The 24,202-nt window shown below is 30.2% G+C and overlaps 1 protein-coding gene across 1 annotated transcript; it reads left to right on the forward strand.

The window, feature by feature from the left end:
* Positions 1 to 11,606: 11,606 nt before the first annotated feature.
* On the forward strand, positions 11,607 to 13,844 carry LOC111030762 (52 kDa repressor of the inhibitor of the protein kinase-like). The gene has a single exon (XM_022310430.1). It carries the CDS (start codon positions 11,607 to 11,609, stop codon positions 13,842 to 13,844), a length of 2,238 nt encoding a protein of 745 aa, XP_022166122.1.
* The last annotated feature ends 10,358 nt before the right edge of the window (positions 13,845 to 24,202 follow it).

The raw sequence follows: 24,202 nt of genomic DNA on the forward strand, positions 1-24,202 counted from the left end.
CTTTTAAAATTAAAATATGTTATTTCTCATTTAAATCATAATTTCTGACAAAGTTGAATAAAATTTAGCACATTTAATAATAGATAATCTATTATCACCGTATATGGATATTATAATATTAATTATTAATTATTTGATTTCAAGACGATTTCTGCAGTCGATACAATATTCCAATGGTAAATCAAGTGGGTTTATCTATTAACTCCATGGGTATAGTTTTTTGAAACGACAATTAAAATCAATTACGAAATGGCGCTTTAATGGTTTACTGTACCTATTGTATACCTAGTCAATATCGTAGTTGTGACTTGTGATCATGTTCACTTTAGAAATGTCCCGTAAATAAAAATGAGGATATAGTGAGATGATATTAAAGAGTCTAGACAGTAGATACCTACAACATTACCTTCACCCAATTTTAAATTTTATTTGCATTTACCGATAGGTACGGGGTAGATTTAACGACTGTTACTTCCACGATTTTTTAATAAAATGTGTAAATCGAATCATTGAATTGGTCGTACCTAATGATATTATGATAATAATGAGCGTAATTTTGATAATATTAGTTACTGAAAAAGACGAGAGTCGGTTGTATTATTTGACGTTGTAGGAATGTTGTGGGAACGTTGTGGGAACGTTGTAGGAATCATGCAGTTGCCGATCAGAACACGTGTAACAGGAGCTTATGGTGTGATCGTGACGACGGCTGAACAACTGCCGCCGTCGGAACCGCTGGCACTGAACGCCGCGCGCCGCCGCCGAGACCGGCGAACAGTAGCAACTAGTACATGCGACCCTGGTACACGGGAGTCCGTAACGTATATCCAATATTCAGTGAAGGGCCCTGCCACACTACTCCGGATCGGTGAAAACGTTCATTATAAACCGGACGGGACATAAATTGTCGCCACACTACTGCGGGTTTGCCGCATAAACGGGTACCCTTTCCACCTAAATTTTGACCTCTACACCTGTTAACAATAATTTAGTAATGCAGTAAGTTGTAGTATTGGAGATGATCATTTGTTTGCATTTGGATTTTGAGTGAACATGCGCTATTTGGTTATTATTTAAATAATTTTTCGTATATTAAACTCATAACAAATGAATAAAAAAATAAAAGCTGTTTGTATTGAGGAACCACTTGTACTGCTAGATGAGACCGTGTAACGTACATTTTGGGTTCATCAATTAAATCGCAAAGATTTTCATTATTTTTTTTGAAAATTGAAGAAAATATCCAGATAGATTTTTTGAGTCGGATGTCCATAACATCGTTTGATGTACCTTCGCAATATATACTTGAATATATAACTAAAAACATACGTCTTTTCGAAATGCAATAACACGGTGATGCCTCGTAAACGAGCAGTACCCCTAAAAATATCGAAATGTTGGCAAAATTAGTGCTTGGTATTTCACCTTGAAATTATTATTTTCATTCATTTTTTTTTGCATCCTTACTTTCATTGAAAGTTTGTTTAGTATTCGGTCAATATTGTTTTCACTTTTATTCGTTTTTAAAAAGATACTTAACACTCGCCACGTGTTGTCTCCGTCTTATTAAATATGTACAATATAGCAAATACTATCTTGCGCGAGATAGAACCACTAGTTAAGGCCGTAGTTAAGAGGACATTACACCTGCATGTGTTGTCTCCGTCTTACAAGAGCGTAACATATCAAATTTTACGTTCGGCAGATGACGTTTAGCTCTCGTTTTCAATTTTAAAACAAATTATGCGTATTTTATAATTGTTAATTGTTTTTACATCTTAAAATACTCATAACTCTCTTTAAAATTAAAACACAATAAAAAGCCCATGAGATGTCCTTCATAATAATCTTACCTTTAATTTTAATAAGAGGTCTATTCACTCTTATTTTTAAACCGACACAGCTAAACGTGATCTTCTGAGAGTAAAATTTGGCATGTTGCGCACTTGTAAGACGGAGACAACACGTGATGGTATAACGTCCTCTTTAGACTCCAAATTGATTAACAATATAGTTGAGAACATTATCTGTGAAATATAGTATATAATATATCGCAACGCCGGAAGCACGATGTTGTCCAAAAATCGTTCTCTGCAGATCGGATACGTCACACACATAATACGAGCACCCTTAATTAAACATTTACACACGTATTATACCGTACTATGGTTACCGAATTCGACGCCGTCGGTAGCATCCTCCCCGTGTCGATTAATTTACATTCAAACGCTCACGCACCACGGCTGTTGCTGAAGCGCGGACGATGTGTCATATCGCGAAAATCTGACATATTATTATGATGATAATTAACGAGAGTTGTACTCCTATGTAACAGTATAATAATATAATATATTGCAATTGTTGTTGGATCTGACGCGAAACACCTCCGGCGGCTCTTCAAGTTCTCGAAACTCGATTTACGGCCGCATCCGAATAATATTATACCATAACTCATAGGTTACATACAATCTAAGATACATGTATAGATGAAATAGTTATACGTAATAATAATATAATTACGAGGAAATAATATTCACGGATTTTCCACGTGTTCGACCATATGATATTTTGTAGAGCAATGAGTAGGTATAGAGATCCGTTATAGATCCGTTTTTAGACTATGATTCGATTTTATGGTGGTTATTTTATCGATCCAAAGAAATGGATTTTGTTTATTTATAATTATTTTGTAGTTGAGTCGTACGAAGAGATAATTGTTATTATTTGAAAATAATTGCAGATGAAAAATCCTGCAGACATAATAATATAGGGGACACAGGTCAGTCATACCAGGGTGTGCAGAGATTCATCAAAACTTATAAGTATGTCAGTGGCTTTCACTCCTACACTCATCCCCAAAGTAATTGCTTCGATAATCATTCTACATTTTAAAATTACTTTTTTTCTTAGACAACCAAATTGTAATATCTACAGTCATTCATCATATTATCACCAATATCCGTGGCTTGAGGTTTACTTGGAAGCATTAAATTCGTATCTGAGTTTTATAAACGAGATAAGCCGAAAATCTACTATCATGTATGATATGATTCTATCGACTCCGATCGTCTGTCGGCTATTGAAAATTCAAACTGCAACTGTAGACGTGACAGGAGATAGTTACCAACCCCGTCTCCAAAATATTTCGTATTAATAATAATAATAATAACATAATAAACTACGCAATAATTAATGATAATGATTTTCCAACGTTATAGGTTCTTTAAATATTTAACACGACTCACCTCTGAGTCACTTGGAGAATATTGTTGTGAGTGTAAACTATGGCATATTTGAAATCAATATTCACTATTACCCTATTGTTTTAATTTTTAAGAGGAAACAAATATCTATAATCAAATGATAATTTATTATAACGCAGCTTGCAGCTATTAATAAATAATAATATATAATTAATACAGTTAGGCACCAAAAAAAAAAAACAGTTTAAGTTATGGTATATACACAATTGTAAATAGGTATGTAATCATTGTAAACGGCATTCAGGCATTGCAATAACTTTTGATTAAATAGTGCGTACCATTAATATACCAATAAAGTATTCATTGAGAAATGTTTATGGTTTGAATAAAGTAGGTAGTTGATAAATCAACAATGAATCGTTCAATTTTGTACACAAATATTACAATAACTATTAAATCCATGACACTCACTAACTCAATAACTGGGTGTAGGTAAATGGTATCCATCGTCCGTCGAATATGGATACTCGTTCGATTCATTAACATAATATTCAACTACCGAGTATATAATTATATTATTTTATCAAGACACCGACGTTAATATTAAGTAATATTGACTGTTTAAATATTTACGTTTGTACTTCATATTATTACCATCACGCTGAGTTTCGGTAGGCATAATAGATATACCTACAATATCATGGGGATTATATAATTTTATTGATAAAGTAATATTCTATTATAAACCAGTCATAATACGTGATAAATACGTCGATTTTCTTATTATTTTTTAAACATTAAAAATTCTTCCACTGTGTAAATGGTATACTCGAGATAATAGTCGTGTATACACACTTCGATCTTTTCACATCAAGCCATAAATACAAAATGCGAAGGTTGTCGTAAAACCCACTAACAAAAATTGTATGAACGGTTAAACGGTTCACATAATATGAATGCCCATGAAGATTAAAAAAAGCCTATGGATTAACGTCGATAATCGAATCGATTTAAATAACAGATAGATACCTCAATACCTGCGAAGTCGCATCGAATACCACCTACTGGTGATCAAATAATGAATTTGTACGCGCATCAGATAATAAATGAGTTGTGTGCATAATTTATTATTATTATTGTACCATATGGACATAATGTCCGGCTCCGTGAAAATGTGAAATTAACTCGAAATAAAATAATTTTTTTATACCCTAGGTATATAAAAAAAAACCATTAAGTAATAAATAAAGCATTATAATATCCTTCACGAATTAATATCGGTCTGGCGACTGGCTACCTATTTGCGACCATGGTTTTCTGGTAATAAACATTTATGTTATAATTTATTTTCAAATAATTTTACCACTATTATAGGTGTAGGTAGTTAGGTTTATTTTAAACTAATAAATGCTTGTCGATATCGATGTTACACTATTCCGCCAAAAGTCTCAGAAAGTGAATTTCATAATTTATACACTTAAAATAGTATCTAATATAAGATACCTTTAGATACTGAAATGGTGATTTGAATAACTGCATTTTTTTTTCTATTTAGTAAATATACCTCTATTTAACGTTGTTTCTATGTACTCAACAATACACTATAATACAGTGGAAGTATAAATTATTTTGTATACTTAGAAGTGTTAAAGGATTTTTTATTTTTTGAACTTCAAAATTATATTATATTTATGTTTTGATGACATTAGAAATACCTATTCGTATGTTAAAAATGCCCAATGTTTTATTGTGCGCAGGTGGCAGGTCACAGTTTTGAGTCTCAAAAGCGAATATACATGCGATTCTAAGAGTTGTATTGCTCAACTAAGTTTTACCAATTTAACAGAATAAAATGTTAACTAACATTCAAATTAATGTAATTAAATTCTACTAAGAAGTTCATAAACTTTAAACAGTAAAATTCTAAATGGAAATTTCAAGTAGGTATTTGAATAGTTGTTATATTTAATTTTGGTTGCAATTAACCATGCTTTAAATCAAATGTTCTACAACTTTTCATGGTACAACTCATTTTGGAAAGTGTTTATAATTTGGTGACCCACAAAATACTAATGATTTTTTTTTGTTTCATTGTTTCATCTATATTTGCGATAACTTTTAGTCTGGCAGCTTCGTCTTATGCTTGTAATCGTTGTGGGCTATGATGAATTACTAAACTAAATTCGAACATCAATATAAAATATTTACGTAGTTACACGGAAAATACTGTATCATACTCGTATTTATTTACTCAAAATATATCTTTTTTGTAAATACACTACAAATATTTAAAAACTTAACGTGATCCTACAAAAATATAACCACGACCCTTTTGAGTTTGGAAACCTCTGCACTTATTAATTCACATTACCTAAATAATGTTAATTTCAATTAAATTAAGCCATTGCTCTATATTTATTTAATAATCAACTAAATACTAGGGTTTAAACTAGCAGTACTCAACCTGCAGCCCGCCAATGATTTATATGTGCAAGCATATAAATATTGCATGCAATATAATGCATGTCCCAAGCAGTAGTATATATTTGTATGTTCTGAGCACCTTTTTTACAGGGAGATTTCATAAGTTCAAGCGGGCATTTCTACATACGTTCACTGTGTAACGAAAATCTCAAAAACCCTAATGTATGTTCTGAGCACCTTTTTTACAGGGAGATTTCATCAGTTAAAGGGGGGCATTTCTACATACGTCCACCGTGTAACACAAAATCTCAAAAAGTGTAATTTTTTGAACAGTTAAAGTAATTGTGTGGCACACCATAAAACTGTGTATCTATATCATCTGTTACACAAAATTATATTTATGTAATTTTGTTAGTTTGGTAATGTACCTATATTACTTTTTTAGTTATAAAAAACAGTTTGTTAAATATATATAAATTATATATATATTTATTAAAATATTATTTTATTTACCAATACAATAATATATAATTCTAAAAATTATTTACACAAGTTTTCTTACTTCTCTAGTAAAAGGTACATATTCTACAATACGATCATGAATTAATAAACAATAAGCAGTTACACCTGTAAGCGATTCTGAAGCTTCAATTTCTAATTGAACATCCACTGCTGAGGCCGTGGCTGAATCGTTCTGTTTCGATGTATCGATTACTATGATTGGTGCGTCTGAAAGAAAAGTAGAAGGACTCAATAACGGGTTCCGTATACTTTTCTCATAGTACGATTCTTGAAACGATGTATACATATCATATAATAAGGTAAAATTATTTTTTGTAAAATCTAAATTTAAATTATCATATGGATAAGCTATCGAGTTCAGAAATACTCTAACGTTTGTCAGATTACAATGATCAAATATACTACAATCTTTTGCTAACACATTTTTACGTCCTTTTTGAAATCCAATTATGATAAATCGTGGTTTTTCCAATTTTGAAGCAGTTTTTAAATTCCATACAACTTTTTTAGTGGTTCCGAGTTCAGGGTATTCGAAAGATTTCGTGTTACACGGTGAACGTATGTATAAATACCCCCCTTGAACTGATGAAATCTCCCTGTAAAAAAGGTGCTCAGAACATACATTAGGGTTTTTGAGATTTTCGTTACACGGTGGACGTATGTAGAAATGCCCCCTTGAACTGATGAAATCTCCCTGTAAAAAAGGTGCTCAGAACATACAAATATATACTACTCCAAGCAAAACTCATTGAGTTGATAAAAAAAAGTTAAAATTAATATAAGCATAAAATAGGTATAATAGAACAATCAAAGTGTGTCTCATGCGATTGCGATAAGGATGATTATGTTTTTGGTATTTTAACCATTTATATTTGATAAGGATTTTGATGTATTTTATCTTATAGCTAAACTGGACTGGCCGTAGCTCGATGTCTAAATTTTGAAGTTATTTTCAAAGAAAAGCGAGAACAAAAAGAATAAATGACATTTTGGAATTTAGTACCTGGAAAATACAAAACCATACAAAAATGTTCCCACTTTTTGCTAACAATGTTCACATTAACAAATCTATGTAAAACTTCATATTCAAAAATGAAATATGCAAAAAATGTTTACTGATATCGGCTTACTGATTCACATCTTGATGACTTGTGAAGAGTAGCATGCAGCAACTACAAACCAGATATATCCAAAATAGTTAAAGAACTATCTCAATATCAAAATTCATACTAATTTAAAGGTTTCAACATTTTCAAATGTTATACTCAATATACAAATATATTTTTAGTATTTTTTTTTAATCCCCGTTCCGTTCATTTCGAATTGCGGCCCGCGTAATATTTTATGTGGCCCAAATAAAAAAAGTTTGAGTATGGCTAGTCCATTGGAATATGATTAAATTTCGTTTGATAGTCAATAGATATTTCGGCTTATATTCATTTAACACACAAACTGCATGTACAATGTTGATGTACAAAGTAACTTATAACTTGTTCAAATGTACAAGTTACATTATACAATTTGCGATGTGTACAACAATTGATGCACAGTTCCTCACATTGTAAATAACATATAGGTACATTTGATTAAAATTAATTTTTTCATAATTCCAAATTATAAAATGTTTTTTCAAAAGTAATTCTTGTTGTATATTTTTTAATGTTTCACCGTCTCCAATGCAGAAAGTTATCATTTTTTTATTACATCACAGTCTAGATTATTTTTGATAAATTAAAAAAGATTGATATTTTAATTTATTATGTTATTTAGAAATTTGTGACGAGGAATTATTGTATACTTGATTTTTCTGTACTATTTAAAAAGTAAACTTTTAATTGCAGTAACCATATAAGTATTGACGTCACTATATTTTTAAATTTTAAGTTAGAAAACTATAGGTATAAATGGTATAATACATTTTTTTTGTCAGTCGACTGTGTGTATAGCACAATTGTACATAGTATGCATTTGTATACTCACGGTCTTCTTGCTTTTTTCACCGCAATAATTCCACCATGTTCAAGGAGGAATGTTCAGCTCAAAGGATGTTGATTTTACCGTTTTACACATCACAAGGAGATTTCATAGTTATTATTCATACATTTAACAGACATACAAAACATATTTACCTTATTACACAATTACAGGGAGATTACATAGACTTTTGGGTTCTGAACGAAGCTATAAATTTATTGATTTTACAGTGGTGTGGTATGTTTAACTAAATATTTTAAATATAATCAAACATTTTTTTCGTGCCTGTGTACACGATAAGTAGTCGATATAATACTTTGATTTTCAATATCAGCATCTTTTCTGGCGGGAATGTGATTCTAGTAGGTGAAATCGAGAATTAAAGACTGAAAATCTCTTGTAGTCTTTAAAAGCTTCGGGAAAAATTAAAAATAAAAATTAAGAAAAATCAGGAATTTAATTAAAACTAATTTTTGGTAAAACTAATTCTAAAAAAAAAAAACAATTGTTGATATTTTTTATATTTTCCTGGTACCTACATCATAAATTAATAAATGTACGTATACAGTATAAGGAGAAATATTTGTATTTAGGTAGGTATGTGAATATAAAATAATAATATAATACAAGCAAGTAGTATGAATATTAATAATAATAATACTCGATAGGTACATCATTTGGCAACATTATAAAATTAAATTAAAATATGTACATATTTGTTTAATATAATTAATATTTCAATGAAATATACTTAAAATATAATAGGATTAACTAATGAAATTATAATTTATACTATATATTTTGCTGCATAGTGAGGTGATAGAATAATTAAAAGGTATGTTTTTTTAAAGTTTATTAGTAATAGTTTTTTGGATTGATAAAAAAATTAAGTTTTGCTATTGAAGGACTACAATTTATCTATTTCATAATTGAATAGCTTAAATACAAAAGTTTAAATCTAGATAGTTTCCACTGTTTTTGGGGAAGTCATATAAGAAAACAACAAAACTCCATCATAAATTCATAACCTGTGTGAATCATAAAATATAGTTTCGGATAAATTTGAGATTTTAAGTACCTACGTATTGTAGAATTAGGAGATTAGATGATGGTGGCATATTCTAATAATTAGTATCTACTTCGATCCTTAATTCAAAATCCAAAATTTAGTTCATTATAAACAATTTTAGATTGATAGTTTAAATTTTAGGTGCTTTAAAAGTTTTAACCAAAGAAGTTTTTCTATTCTTTCAGTGATAATAAATAATAATAATTTCTTTTGCACTAATTATTATTACGACCAATATTATTATTGATATTAAAAAACCAATAGCAACCATTTATAAACAAAAATTTCCTTTGTAAATCTCAAAATCCCTGTTTAAGCACCTCCTGGGGTCGGACCTCCCTCTCTCTCTTAAAATTAGTCTATCTTCTTCCCAGAGGTCTAATATATATGTGTATCAAATTTAATCGCAATCGGTTGAACGGTTTATAAGTGCACCAAGGACAGACAGGCAGATGGACATTTTTATATGTATTGATTATTATGGTAATTTTTTAATGAACCTAAAAATTTGTACAAAAATGGGAAGTAGGTACAGACATGCATTTATTACTAAAAATATTAAAACGTTTTGGAGTGCTGAACAAAAGCCAAGACTCTCTTTTTGATGATACACAAAATAAAATTAATATTACTTAATTAACGCTTTCGTCTTTCTTATTGTTTTAGAATTTTTAAATTTTATAATAATTGGCGGTGTTGACATAACTTCCCTATTTTAATTTCAATCATGTTTTCTCGTTAGTATATTACCATCAAAATAGTTAATCGTGCGATTTAGAACCAAACCCACGCGTCACCTACTTGTTATATAGTGTATCGCTCCCTATGGACATCGCAGACATTAATTATAATAATATAAGATATACCTCCTGCAGTGTGTATATTTACATTGACATTGTATCACTTTTAGAGTAACAAGATACCTCCAATCATCATCATTAGTGTACAGCGTCAGGACTGCAGGCCGTGCTTACCTTACCTACTCGTCCGATTTATGGTCGGTCAGTATTGTAGGTTAGCCACAAGCGTTGCGGTATATACGACTCTATATACCTGGCGCCTTTGGCCTTTGACTAGATGGCGAGAGAATTAAGCGGGATTCACTGGACTGGAAAATCGTTTTCAAAGATGTATTATAGGACGACAGTGTAGCATTATATGTGTGGAAATACTGTTAAACCAAAAACCATGTACTTTTTATCCGTGTGTTGGACGGCGAAATATCAGCTGTGCGATGAGGCGAGCGCAAAATAGTGTATAGAATAGTATCCCCTTTACGTACGTAAAATCAATCCAAACGAACATGAAAGATACGGCGAGGAATAATAATAATAAAAAGTCTAAAAAAAAAGGAATAAAAACAACGATTCTGTTTTGAAAGGCTCGTCGGATATAATACAGTTTGAAAAAAAGGAAAAAATAGTGAGAACGAAGGATAGATAAAAGGAGTCGTTTATATTGCAAGGAAACCAGAGTTCGACCTGCTCTTACTATAATGTATATACACATTTAAGAAAATCATACACGCAGCATCTAAAAAAGTATTAAAAAAACTATACAAACAATAATTTGCATACACAATTGTCTTAATGGTCGAACACTTCATTTGCAAATGCAAGCGAACAAACGAGTAAGAATAAAAATAATGTTTTCTAGAATCGAATACTAAGAGCCATAAAAATTGAATACATATTTTGAATTTCTCTGATGGTTTCATATAAACTGCTTAACATTCAAATCTTAAAACTTGTATAGAAACATTGACAAACTTAAGTTTCTGGTTTTATTTATGGGCATTAAAATAGTTATACGAAAACAATAATTAGATACCTATATGATAAAACCTATATAGTCATGGGCGCCCGGAGGGGGGGGCAAGACGGGGCATTTGCCCCCCCCTGGAATTCAAATAGAATGTTGAACATTTTAACTTTTATTTTAATTTATTAACATTTCATCGATATTTTTACTTTAGTGTGTGCCGTGTGGGGTTGTTGATCGTAATAATGCGTATTACATTAATCGCCCAAAATTAAATACGTTTAAATTCTGCGAATTGATATTAATCGCTTAGTGTGTAAACCACTTATGACGACCGACGCACCACGTACACATACGCACACGACGTCTGTCAGATAACGGAGATAAGTAAAAATAAATCGAATGTACAATATCACATTGGGAATTATTGAAATAATTGTAAAATGAAATTATTTCTCAACGCGCCGTCTACTGAGAAACACGGACCACGCTGAATTACGTACGTATTGTATTTTGTATATTTAATATTTTGTTTTATTGTTAATATTGTTAATATGGACATCAGAAATTTTTTTAAAAAACCCAAGCTTTGTGATTCTCTTAATGAAGCTACTGGCTCTACTTCAATTGAAATAAATAATAGTACAGTCAATATGGAGTCGTCGGAATTGTGTCTAGTTGAAAGTGCTTCGGTTACCATGAATACAAAAAATAACAGTGGTCATATAATCTTAACTTATGAAAAAGATATTGGAAATTATTTGAACGTCGAAAATATTGACGATTGTTTAAAACATGAACTTTTACGTAATCCTTGGGTACCGAATACTACTTATGACTTTAAAAGTGATTTAAAATCAGGAAGAACTCGAGCATTTAGACATCAATGGTTGCACGAATACGGTTCATGGTTGACATATTCAGCTCTTGAGGGTGTGAAAGGAGCTTTTTGTAGAATATGTGTGTTGTTCAAGCCATCAATTCATAGAGGCGTACAAGGTGGATTTATAATAAGACCGTTTACTAAGTATAAGGATTTTCATGCATCTTCTAGAATACATTTGTCTTCAAATTGGCACACTGAATCAATGTCAAGAGCAAAAGATTTTATGGATATTATGAATGGTAAAAAAATTAATGTTATTGAACAAGTAAATTCTGGATTGCATAAAGAAATAGAAACTAATAGGCTAAAATTAAAACCTATTATATCAACTATTTTGTTTTGTGGAACTCACGACCTTCCCTTACGAGGGAAAAAATCAGATTCTGGTGTTTTTCACGATCTTTTAAACTTTCGTATTGAATCTGGCGATGAGATATTGAAAGATCATTTTTTAACTAATGTGGGAAATGCTAAATATTCGTCCCATAGAACTCAAAATGAATTAATTACACTGTGTGGAAAAATATTAAAAGAAGAAATAGTATGTGAAGCTAATGCCGCGAATGCGTTTTCCATTATTGCTGACGAATCAGCAGATATTTCTGGTGTTGAGCAGCTAACAATTGTAATTAGATTTTTAGACAAACAGTCCAAGATTCGAGAAGAATTCCTTGGCTTTTTACCATTAGATAAATTAGACGCAGAATCAGTTGCTACTAAAATTTTATCATTTATGGAAGATAGTGGCCTTAATTTAAGTAAATTTTGTGGACAAGGTTATGACGGCTGTGCTACAATGGCTGGCAAAGTAGGCGGCGTTGCTAAATTAATTCGTGACCGATATAATAAAGCTTTATATTTCCATTGTGCTAGTCACCGATTAAATTTAGTAATTAACGATCTAAACAAAATGATGGTTATTCGTAATACTATTGGCACAATAAAAGAAATTATAAAATTTTATCGCGAAAGTACCCTTCGAAGAAATCTTATACCTAATATACCACTTTTTTGCGAAACCCGCTGGTCTTCAAAGTATAAGAGTATTAGGCTATTTTCTGAAAATTTTATTGCTATAATTCAAAGCCTTCAATCTTTGTCTGTTAATGGTCTTATAAATTCGAATACAAGACAACGTGCACTATGTCTATACTCTTCAACCTCAAATTTTTCATTTATAATTAGTATGAAAATAATCGCAAAATACAGCGCTATCTTAGAACCGGTTACAAATATTTTACAAGGTGTATCAATGGAGCTGTATAAAGTTCGGGAACATGTAGAGGAATTGTTAAAAATGTTAGAAGACAATAGAACAAATGCAAATGAAATCTTTGATTTATTATTTACTGATGCCAAATCTATAGCAGATGATTTTGAAATCACTATTACTTGTCCCAGAATAACTGGAAAACAATCACACAGAAACAATTATTCTTATGAATCTCCCAAAGACTACTATCGAGTATCAATTTTTCTACCTTATCTAGATTCAATAATTCAATGTATTAAAGAAAGATTTGAAAAAAGTAATAGTGTTGCTTTTTCACTACAACACCTTCATCCAGCATTATTTATAAAAATGAAAAAACAAGAGTACACTGACAGCATAACTAATATTTATAATTTTTATAAAATTGAAAATCTGTTAGCTGAAAGTGAAAGTTGGTATAGTTTATGGCAAAAAAAAGACTGCCAAAGTATGGACATAATAGATTTACTAGAACATAGCAAAATATTTTTTCCTGGCATTACAATTGCATTAGAAATTTTTCTGTCTTTGCCAGCTACAAGTTGTGCAGCCGAAAGGTCATTTAGCACTTTACGAAGGGTTAAGACTTGGCTTCGGTCTACGACGGGTGAAGACCGATTAAATGGCCTATGTATGTTAAGTGTCCATCGTGAAAGAGTTGATGTAAGAAAAGATAAATTAATTGAACAGTTAATAACAAGGTTTGCAATAGAACAACCACGAAGACTTCAGTTTTTATTTAATAACGACTAAATAGCATATAATTCTTTTTGTTGTTGGATTTCATATAATTTTAACACATTTTGTAGTTTACAAGGAATAAACTTTTTTTAATGTATTTTTTTGTGTTTGATTTCATTATGCCCCTCCCTGATGAATTTCCTGCGGGCGCCCATGTATATAGTGTACATTAGGTATTAATTATTTTCCATTTTAATCACCATTCATCCCATATAACTATATAAGTATATCTGAAGTATTGTATTATCATAGTATAATTTCGTAATTAGGTACCTAAAAGTAAAAATAGTGGAACCTAATACATTTATCTGAAAAATTATGTTAATTTTTGATGTGTTATTGTAGTTTTACCTACACATCAAAATATTTAATACTATAATAATTAAAAAGTGGGTAAGTGGATCTCGCTCTGCTGTACCTACATTAGGTGTCTAGGAGGTCGCTGTAATGGATGGTATTAAATTTGAATTCAATGATATCAAAATCAAATCATCGTATACGAAAAATGATTCTGAGCGGAGATGGTATGTCAGTTTAGGATATTTTATATTGTTACTACTTATTATTAATATTACAGGTGGTAAGTTCAATTAATATTATTCTTAAATTATCAGTGTTGCTGAAAAAATATTAAATATACCTATGTAAAATTGGGCTGTTTTGGAACCGAATTACAACAAAATGATAAACGTTATTCTTTTTGTTAATACGCAATTTTGTCCAAATTTGAAAATGTCTGTAAAAAATAATTGTATTAATAAATTTTTTAGATTTCTTAGGTACGGTAAAAACTACTTAAGTGGAACCTTGTTTTAAATGTTCAATCCTTGTCTATAAAAATTGAAAATTGTATACATTTTCACCTATAAAATCATTTTCAATTTTCAATTTGATAAATATTGTCAAAATTTGAAATTTAAATTCTTATAAAAAAAAATCGTGCCTATGTATTTTTAATATTTTTCTACCGCTATTGTAACAAGTTATCATAAGTCTTGTATTAAATTTCATGCTTTTTGCCCCAACCATTAAATTATATATAATTTTATTGACATTTATAGTAAAAAAAAAAAATTTAAAAAATTAAAATTGAAAATGTCCATCAACAGCTTAAAACGAGTCAAAATATTTTATCAAGTATATAAATTGATGAAATAAACAGTTGGTGTAAATTTCAAATGTCTGCCATAATTCGTTTTTGAATTACAACTAAATAAGAAAATCACTAAAAGAGACATCGAGTGAATATCCAATGTTGTACAAATTTCAACTCCAAACGCTCATAAAAATTTAATTTGACTTTCCGGTACAATTTTTTTTGATAGAGGTAGACAAATTTGTAAAAAATCTTGTATTAAATTTTTCAATCTTGTTTAAAAAAATGAAATGCTTAAAAAAAACAAATAACAATCGAAAATTGCATGTCTATAAATAGTTCAACACAAAACAAAATATTTTAAAAATTGTGTGGTGTACAGAAAATGCTTACAAAATTATTCAGTGAAAATCACATGTATCTACGGTCATTTTTGTTAAAGTTACACTAAGAACCAACATTTTTCCGATTTTTTTCGAAAACTGCCGTTTTGAGTAAAAATTCTCGTTTTTACTTAATTTTTTGTTTGTTTTTCCTGTTTCTTTTGAAAACTATTGGGAATTTTAAATTCTGACTTCCCGAATGCACTAACTAGATTCACTTTCTTACCAGAAAAGTTGCTGTTGAAGAAAATCGAAGCACTTTTACTGCAAGAAACCGTGATGACACTATGACAGACACAAAAAAAATAAATAAATATAAAAACATACATCATTGTAAAATCAATACATTCATCGCTCCGCTCAGAATTTAAACTATATTTATATATTTTATGAATATTATTATTTATATTTTTTTTGTATCTATAAAATAACGTCGGAGAATACTTTTACTACTTACAACAAAATGACTAAAATCTTTATTTTTGGTTTTAATATGTAATTTCGTCCTACTCGTAATTATATATTTTTTAGATTTTTCGGTTACAGAATTAACTACTTACTTGGAACCTTATTTAAATTTTCAATCCTTAGTTATAAAAGTTGAACATTTTAAACATGTTTGACAACTACAAAATAATTTTTAAATGTTTTCAAAAAAAATTTTGCATAGATAGTGTTATTGGAATGATGTGAGAGAAGCCTCTAGTATAGAATTTTCCTTCTTTTTGACCCAACAAATACAATTTTATAGACACTAATAAAATAAAATAAAAATAATTAAATTGGAAATGTCTAAGACATGTGTGTGTTGTTAATAAGAATAACTAAATAAAACACATTTTATTACCTACGTATTAAAACTATTTTAAAAAATATTTTTTTCAATCGGTTCAGTATTGTTATAGGATTTTTGACACACACGAGAAAAGATAACTATCGAATTGCAGACATATATAATATACATATGCTGTAAATTGTAATACATATATTATATATATATATGAATATAAGGTCTAAAAGCGATCAACCAATTTCCCTAGGATACAAAGATCAAAGGAAAATGTACGAGTAGGTAGGTATCACGATATCTGAATTCGTATATTCTCACTAGTGTGTTTACATTAAAGGGATATAAGCTGGTACACAGTAATTCACTGGTTGTAACCTCTTCCTCGCTTATAACTTATTATAATATTTTGTTTGTATGATCATATATTTAGGATACCACTGTTTATGACATATTTTGCAGTAGGTACCCGGGAACAAAATGTAAGACTGCAAAATTAATTATTATTAAACATTGACGCAGGTACACCTACTGTGTAAAAAGTGTGTTTCGCATCGACCAGAATTACGATTTGCGGGGTATGTAAAATGAGTACGAACATCTTCAAAGGGATCAGAAGTGTTTGTGGCATTCCCATCTAACAGATAGGTATTTGCAGGTAATCAAATAGGTTCAAAGCCTTTTCAAAATATCAAAACTATATATCTGTGTTATAAATGTAATATTGACCGAAAAGCGCGAATTTCAAGTCTACGTTTCAATAGAGAGTGCAGTCTCTTATTTGGTTACCAACTCAGTTTTACGAAAATTCAAAGTGCAGTAGACAATTTTTCCGACCAGAGAGACATTATACACGAGCATTATAAAACAGATGACTTTTCAATATTACTAATTTTTTTTTCTTTCGATTTTTGTCACCAGTGATTAGTTACGGCGGAATAACTCTCAATACAGATTTAAAATATGACCTAAATATTATCGCATTACAAATGCACGAGGTTCTGTACTTGATACTTTATTATTAGCTTTTGATGCCATCAAAAATATCGTTCGTTGGGTACATACTTCAATACTTGATTCCGGTAGTCGTTTCACGCATAAACAACTCATTGCTAAGTGTGTTATAATTATTATAGTCTCGTCCCACGTTGCTGCCAGATAAAGCGCACCCGCCGCCGCTTTTTATACAGTTAGGGACTTTTCCCCTTAATTATGCGCGTCCATTAATATATTGTATTTTATAAATTACATTCTTATGACTCTTTTCATTACGGTTATAATCCTTATTATCAGCTCTGTATCTGTACCCGGGCAACGTAATGATATAATAGATTTACCCAAATGTGCACCTACCCATGATATATTATAACACGCTTATAATGCGTTGTGTGTATAATAAATATATAAATTAAAAAAATTAATATCCCGCACTACACCGTTAACACCACTTCACAGTTTTATTACCTACCTTGTTATGTTGTTAATATGCATTAGGTACGTTGTATATTGGCATAAGACTTGGAAAATGTATATTCATTAAATCCACATAATAAACTGTATTTTTATATCCTCTAATATTCTTTAAAAGCGTATAATATACTATAAAGTGATTATGAAAGAACCAGACTGTATAAGAAAAAATACGACAGGGATATATGTACAAATTACGGCCACAATAAGTAACTATAGTAGTATTCATTAACAAATAACAAATGGTTCGGGTTTTGCCACACGAACAAAATAAATACACGATATAAATAATATTATTTTATATATAGATACATATTATAAGAAATATACGAATTATATAATATACTTATAAGCATAGGAAATACATAGGAGATTCGTAGATATATTACATTAATGTCTGATGTCAATACAACAATATATAACAATTATAATATTGTGTACAACAATATGGGAACTAGCGTTGGCGAATTTGAGAAACGATTTCGGAACATTTGATGTTAAGTTATACCAATTTTTAAACTACAATAGCATTGACGCTGATACTTAATATAATACATTCTATAACTTGTTCCAAAAGTGCGGCGCAGAGATTGTTATTCGTTATATACATTAAACATGGAACTGCAGTAGGAAACACCGTAAAAATTCACCCAATTATAATATTATGTTCGTTAAAAATTTCGATTTGTCATGCACGGAACATTCGATTTAACGATTTCGGAATGATAAAAAGAATATCGTGGAAACGAAACGATTGAGTTCAACGTTAGTGGGATATTTATCTATTATTTATACCATTTTTGTTTTGCTTAATGTTTTCATTTTTATTTTGGTTCCTGGATATAATCGTTTACATATCGCACACATTCTATCTCTATGCGTGAATAATTACGTGTTTAATGATAAAATTATTGTGCATAATACGCTATAGGTGTATAAATTGTACTCGAATTCTCCTGGGAAAAAACGAAAAGTTCTAAAATTGACGATTGGTGTGTTTCGTGTTCGAGTGACTTCAGTTCACGATCAAGTCGGTGTCGGTTTACCTCACAAAAAACATACTTTTAACACTGTATTACGATTTTAAAGCCTCCATCATAACATGGTTGCTCGTATTGTGTAGAAGTTCTTGCATATCATATCAATTTATCTGATGTGGAGAAGAAGTGGATGTTTTTTTTATATATATCATAGTCATATTTAAAAATTGTATATGATAACTTGTGCTTTGGTATGCTTTCTAATGGAGGCCTTAAGCATAAAGATAATTTTCGAATTAGTATTGTACCGGTGAACTTGGACGAAGTGAGCATTATTGTTTTTTTGATTAGTTTTATACCTGTAAAGACTCAAAGAACAATTTAAACAACAAAACAATGATCGATGCATGATTGAACACTGATATGAGAAATCAATAAATCACTTATTATTCTATTACTTTACTACATAGGACAGCTGTATGTAAGAATAAAATATTTTAGTGTTTCTAGGTGAATTTGATTGTAAACAAGGAAGAAATGCCTTGTGTTTTGTTATACAATTTCAATGTGACTTCAATCTTTTTCTGATATTTTAACTCATCAGTTATAAAGTCTATTTTTCCAGTATCTATATTTCATGTTATTATAATATTAAAAATTAGTATTAGTACATTTTTTTTTAAATAACAAAATTATGACCACACGTTGTTTTGTTTAGGCATCTTAGGTATATCTTAGGTACGTTGTCGCAGAAGCAATGCGAAAGCAGTTCCCGTGGGGTCGTCGGTTCAAAACTGTAAAAAAAAGATCCACTATTGACGTGCGTTCATTTTATATGTCATAGTTGTAGGGTAATATTATTTTATGTCCTGTCTTTTACTCTCTCATTATGCTTACCTACATGATTGTAATTTTTTTTTGTAGATTGTGTTTATTTTCTTTGATTTTGAATTTATTATTAATGATTGTGAATTTGTAATTAACATGTTTTGACACAACATGGAGAAATGTATGATTTTATTGCTATTCACTCATATTAATATTTAAGAGGTATTATAATAATTTGAGCTATTGTTTTTGGCCCAGTTATCAAATGTAAAATACAAACTTCGAGGCTTACGTAAAAATAATAATCATAAATAAGACTTAAAGGCATAGACGGTAGTGGACCCTCTTGGCAGCGGGGTCCAAAAAATATTTGAACTATTTATATTCTTAAATTAGTCCACATTTTTAGGTACCTAATACCTACTGTTAAAGAAAAGAACATGAATTTTATTCTAAAAATTGTTGTATCTAAATAATATTTTTAAAAAAATAACATGAATTTATTTATTTATTTAATTATCTTTTAAGTCAGTACGTTCTCGATCATCTGAATCATTGTCGCCTAAATTATTTAATATAATTAATTTAGTAGGTGGAAAGAAAAGTCCACGAAAAAAAGCACGGAAAAAAATCTAGCGGAAAAAAGTACAAAATAATAAAAACACCAAGGAAAAAAAGAACAGAAAAAAAATTAAATATAAACGTGAACACATGTACCTATACTCTACTTTTAATTAGTAATTAATAATGCATTGTTTATACATGCGAAGACTCAATTAATAAGAAACTTTTTTTTAAGTACCTATTTATTCAATGAAAAATTTCGAATATAAATTATTTTATGTCTGAATATGGCTTATGCTTAACTATTAATTATATATAAAAAACCGTTTTTAATAGAAAAAAAAAATTGATATAAATTTTAACTCATCTATACATAATATACAGTGGTTGAGTTGTATGTACAAACATTACAAAAATTACACATGAAAATAATTTATGACATTATTTTCATCATAATATATTATATTTTGTTATAGGTACATGTCACACGGTAAATACTAATTAGGAGTTTAGGTACATGTTTTCACATTTACGTTAAATTTTTTTTCTGTGATTTTTTCCGTGGTTTTTTTTTCAGCGATTCATTATCTATGCTTGTGAGTTTTCGTGTATATTATAGCAACAAATTTCGTATTGAAAATACAATAAAAATATATTTTTTTTAGAGTCAGGAAACTGAGATTCAAGGAACTATCTAGTAGGTACGATCCGCAGGAGGGGTAGTTACCTACTCCCCCCCCCTGTAGTACCGCCTATGCGTATTGGTAGTTTTAATTAGAAATCCGAGGTAATTAGAAAAATGTACATGAACTTTGGCAAAAGGTCAAAGTACCTATCATAAAAAAGTGCTACTCAAAACTTTTAGAAATGCTGTTTTCACCAAATTATCAGTGTCTTTTTAAGATTCGTTCCAGTAGAAAGAGTTTGGATTTGTGGAGTTCACGTTACAGCCTTACAGGTAGTTGGTATATTCGTTTCGGTTAGTTTCGCCTTTTTTCGTCCATCGATTTTTTTAAAAATGCATAGTTTTTAAATACTTCATCACATACAAATGAATACCACACGTCCACACATATTATACTACAGAATGCCTTCGACTATATTATATACTTGGATGATATTTTATTTAAAACTCTTCTATAACTACTATAATTAATTATTTATTAATATTTAATACATAGAATACAAATTTCCCATTCATAATGTATAATTGATAGTAGACACGATTATTATTTAATCATCACACTGGTATACCGAAAAAATATGTATAACGGCTTTTTTTTGTAATATTGATTTGTGGACTTGGTAACGGCCGTTATTTGTGTGGTTCTCTTATATAATTATTATTCCATTCATATGCTATTTTCGCTGTAACTAAACATATTAAAGGATTTGATATCTCTGAAATATCTATGATAATTAGATACACTGCATAATTTATGGAACATAATAATATTATATTACTATTGTTATCGTGTTCAGGGTTTCAGATCAATAACAAAATGTTTTCAGTATCAATCAATCTAGAGTAAAACGCACAATATCGCTTGAATATGATACCACTAGCTACCTATATGAGATAGAAAAATTGTCAAACGTAAAATCCGGAATCTGATTCTCGAGGAAAATATTAACAGATTCACTGGCGAGTTTGGGGAGTCGAAAATAATAATAATAATAATTAGAGCAAGGACTTTCATGCACTAAAAAAATCATCAAATATGCATTTAAAAACATGCACTTATGCATCAAAAAATTAAAAATATGCGGTTAAATATGCCCTTAAAAAATTAATTTTATTATTATTCACTATAAGTAAATTGATTTGAATTTTTTTTGAATGTCGGATCCCATTCTTCTTAATTGTTATCCGTTGAAAATACAGATCACCGAAACTCGATTACAAAAATTACACAAACAATAAGCTTTTGTCGAATTTTTCTTTTGGCGTATTACTCACGAACGTTATAATATACAAATTAAACTCGCGGAACTTACACACACGTGGTAAATCTACTAGAACTAATCTAATCCACTCACTGAATATAGATAGTTACTTGATACTATAAAATTTATCTCTATTGTCTTTATAAGTTTATAACAAATTGTTGATCTTGATGCATGGAAAATATTCACCAAAGTGCTCGATTTTTGATAAACCATCAAAATATGCACTAAAAGCTTAAAATACGCTCTTTCAATCAAAATTATGCCCCTTAAACCAAAAAATGTCCAAATATGCAAAAATATGTACTAAAAACTTTTAGCTTTTGGTCACAAACGTTGTGAAAGGTATTGTGTACTTACTCTGCATACGTTTAACTGAACCAGAAAAAACATGCAAATGCATGAAAGTCCTTGCTCTAATAATAATAATACGTTGTCGATGTTGACATTTCCGGTCGGACGATGGTTTCGAACGTTGTACCAATAAAGTGTAATGTATAATCATCATACGTATATAACATAATAGGCCGGTCTGTTTGCAACGGATTCCGACCAAAGTTTTGAGCGTAACAAACAACGATGATTACGACGACGGGCAGTTACCCTCGACGGAGTAAGACGACAAAGTTGTATTTGCGTCCGGCAAACAGGACGGAGACAGGGATACGTCCGAACGGCGGAAACGAAACCCTTTGGTGCTCCGTTGGAACGGCTCTCGCAAAGAGTGGTCGGTGGCGTATTAAAATTCTCTGAGCTCATCATCGGCGGAATGTTGCTGCGAGCTGGCTGGCGCATAACGATTATTATTCGGGTCGATGCAAAAGTGAAACGTTTTATGCCCTTCGCCGAAAAGGGATTTAATGAAATTCCGGCCGTCGTAGCGTCCCCCCCCCCCCGGGCTAGGTATTTACTCCAATCAGAGTATAATAATATAGAAAACGTACATAATATACGTATAACATACATTGTATTCATATATATATTTTAGGGGTGGGTCTTAAAATTGGCCGCATTAGTGCATTGCCCGTGAATGGTTCGTCCTGAGCTCTTGTATATATTTATATAGTTGGTACACGCGTATATAATATAGGTATATTATAGAATGTTTAACAGAATTAACTGATAAATGTATAATTATCGACCAACTATATAATAATATTACATGACGTGTAATACCTTTTAATATTGGAAGATTTGTTAATGACATTTTTTTTTAATTTGTCTAACTGTCCCGTCCGGCATATTGCACGTGCCAATGATTTTTTTCTTATAAAAATATTTGTAAAAAAGTGTATGTGTCATATTTCTACTGATTATATTAATATGGTAATATTATGATAGGTATGCATAACCAATTTTGAACGGTATGAATAATCAAAAAATAATAATATCCTTTTTCGTGAGCCAAAAATTAAATTCATGTGTGAACCATCTTATATATCAAATTATAGGAATTGAAAAAAATTTTATAACCACCCTCCGAGTCTCAAGGAATCTGTTGGTATAACTTTTAAGTTTTATTGACAACGGCCAAGTAGTTTATGTGATTTTTATATACCTATATAATATATATATGGTATATAAGTATATTATATTAACTGTTGATTGAAATATATTTAAAACAAGTTGAATATTGATTAGAACAAAAGTCATTGCACCATCGCCATGTACTTTAAATATAATTGTACATAATATTATAATATACCTATGTTGAAGTTAAAAACTAGACAGGCTGTAGCTATACTACAGTGAACAATGTACATCTTAGACATATTATTTTATATTCTTTCTGATAATATTATTACTAACATAACATCGAAGAGATTAGTCCCCAAATCTCCAATGATTGAGTAAACTAGTTTTCAACGATCCACAAGTCCAGTCTAGGTCTTTTTAACATAAACAGACGGTACGATATCCGTTCCACAAGGAGGTCCTATGTTTTTTTTTTTTTTTTTAATTAAAAAATCGTGCTTTATGACAGTCGTAATAGCGTAATAGCACTCTCTAATATACTTGAGTTTATAGTTCTGTAAAATCAGAATACCTACACACACTATTGTACCAATAATCAGCCTGTAGGTACTGTCAGCCACACATACTCACAAAGTCACTAACACACATATAATATATACATAGGTAGCACAATCGGGAAACGAGCTTGTAGCTTTTGAAAAGCACAGCAGCAGCAGAAGCAGCACAATATTTACTTATTGCTTTGACTATACTATTGCCTTTACGGGATGTATGCGTTCCTTGAGTCTTAGTTACAACAGATACCTTTTAACTCCAAAGACAATCACACTCATGATTCG

Source organism: Myzus persicae, unplaced genomic scaffold (assembly GCF_001856785.1).
Source record: "Myzus persicae strain clone G006 unplaced genomic scaffold, MPER_G0061.0, whole genome shotgun sequence".
NCBI lineage: Eukaryota > Metazoa > Arthropoda > Insecta > Hemiptera > Aphididae > Myzus > Myzus persicae.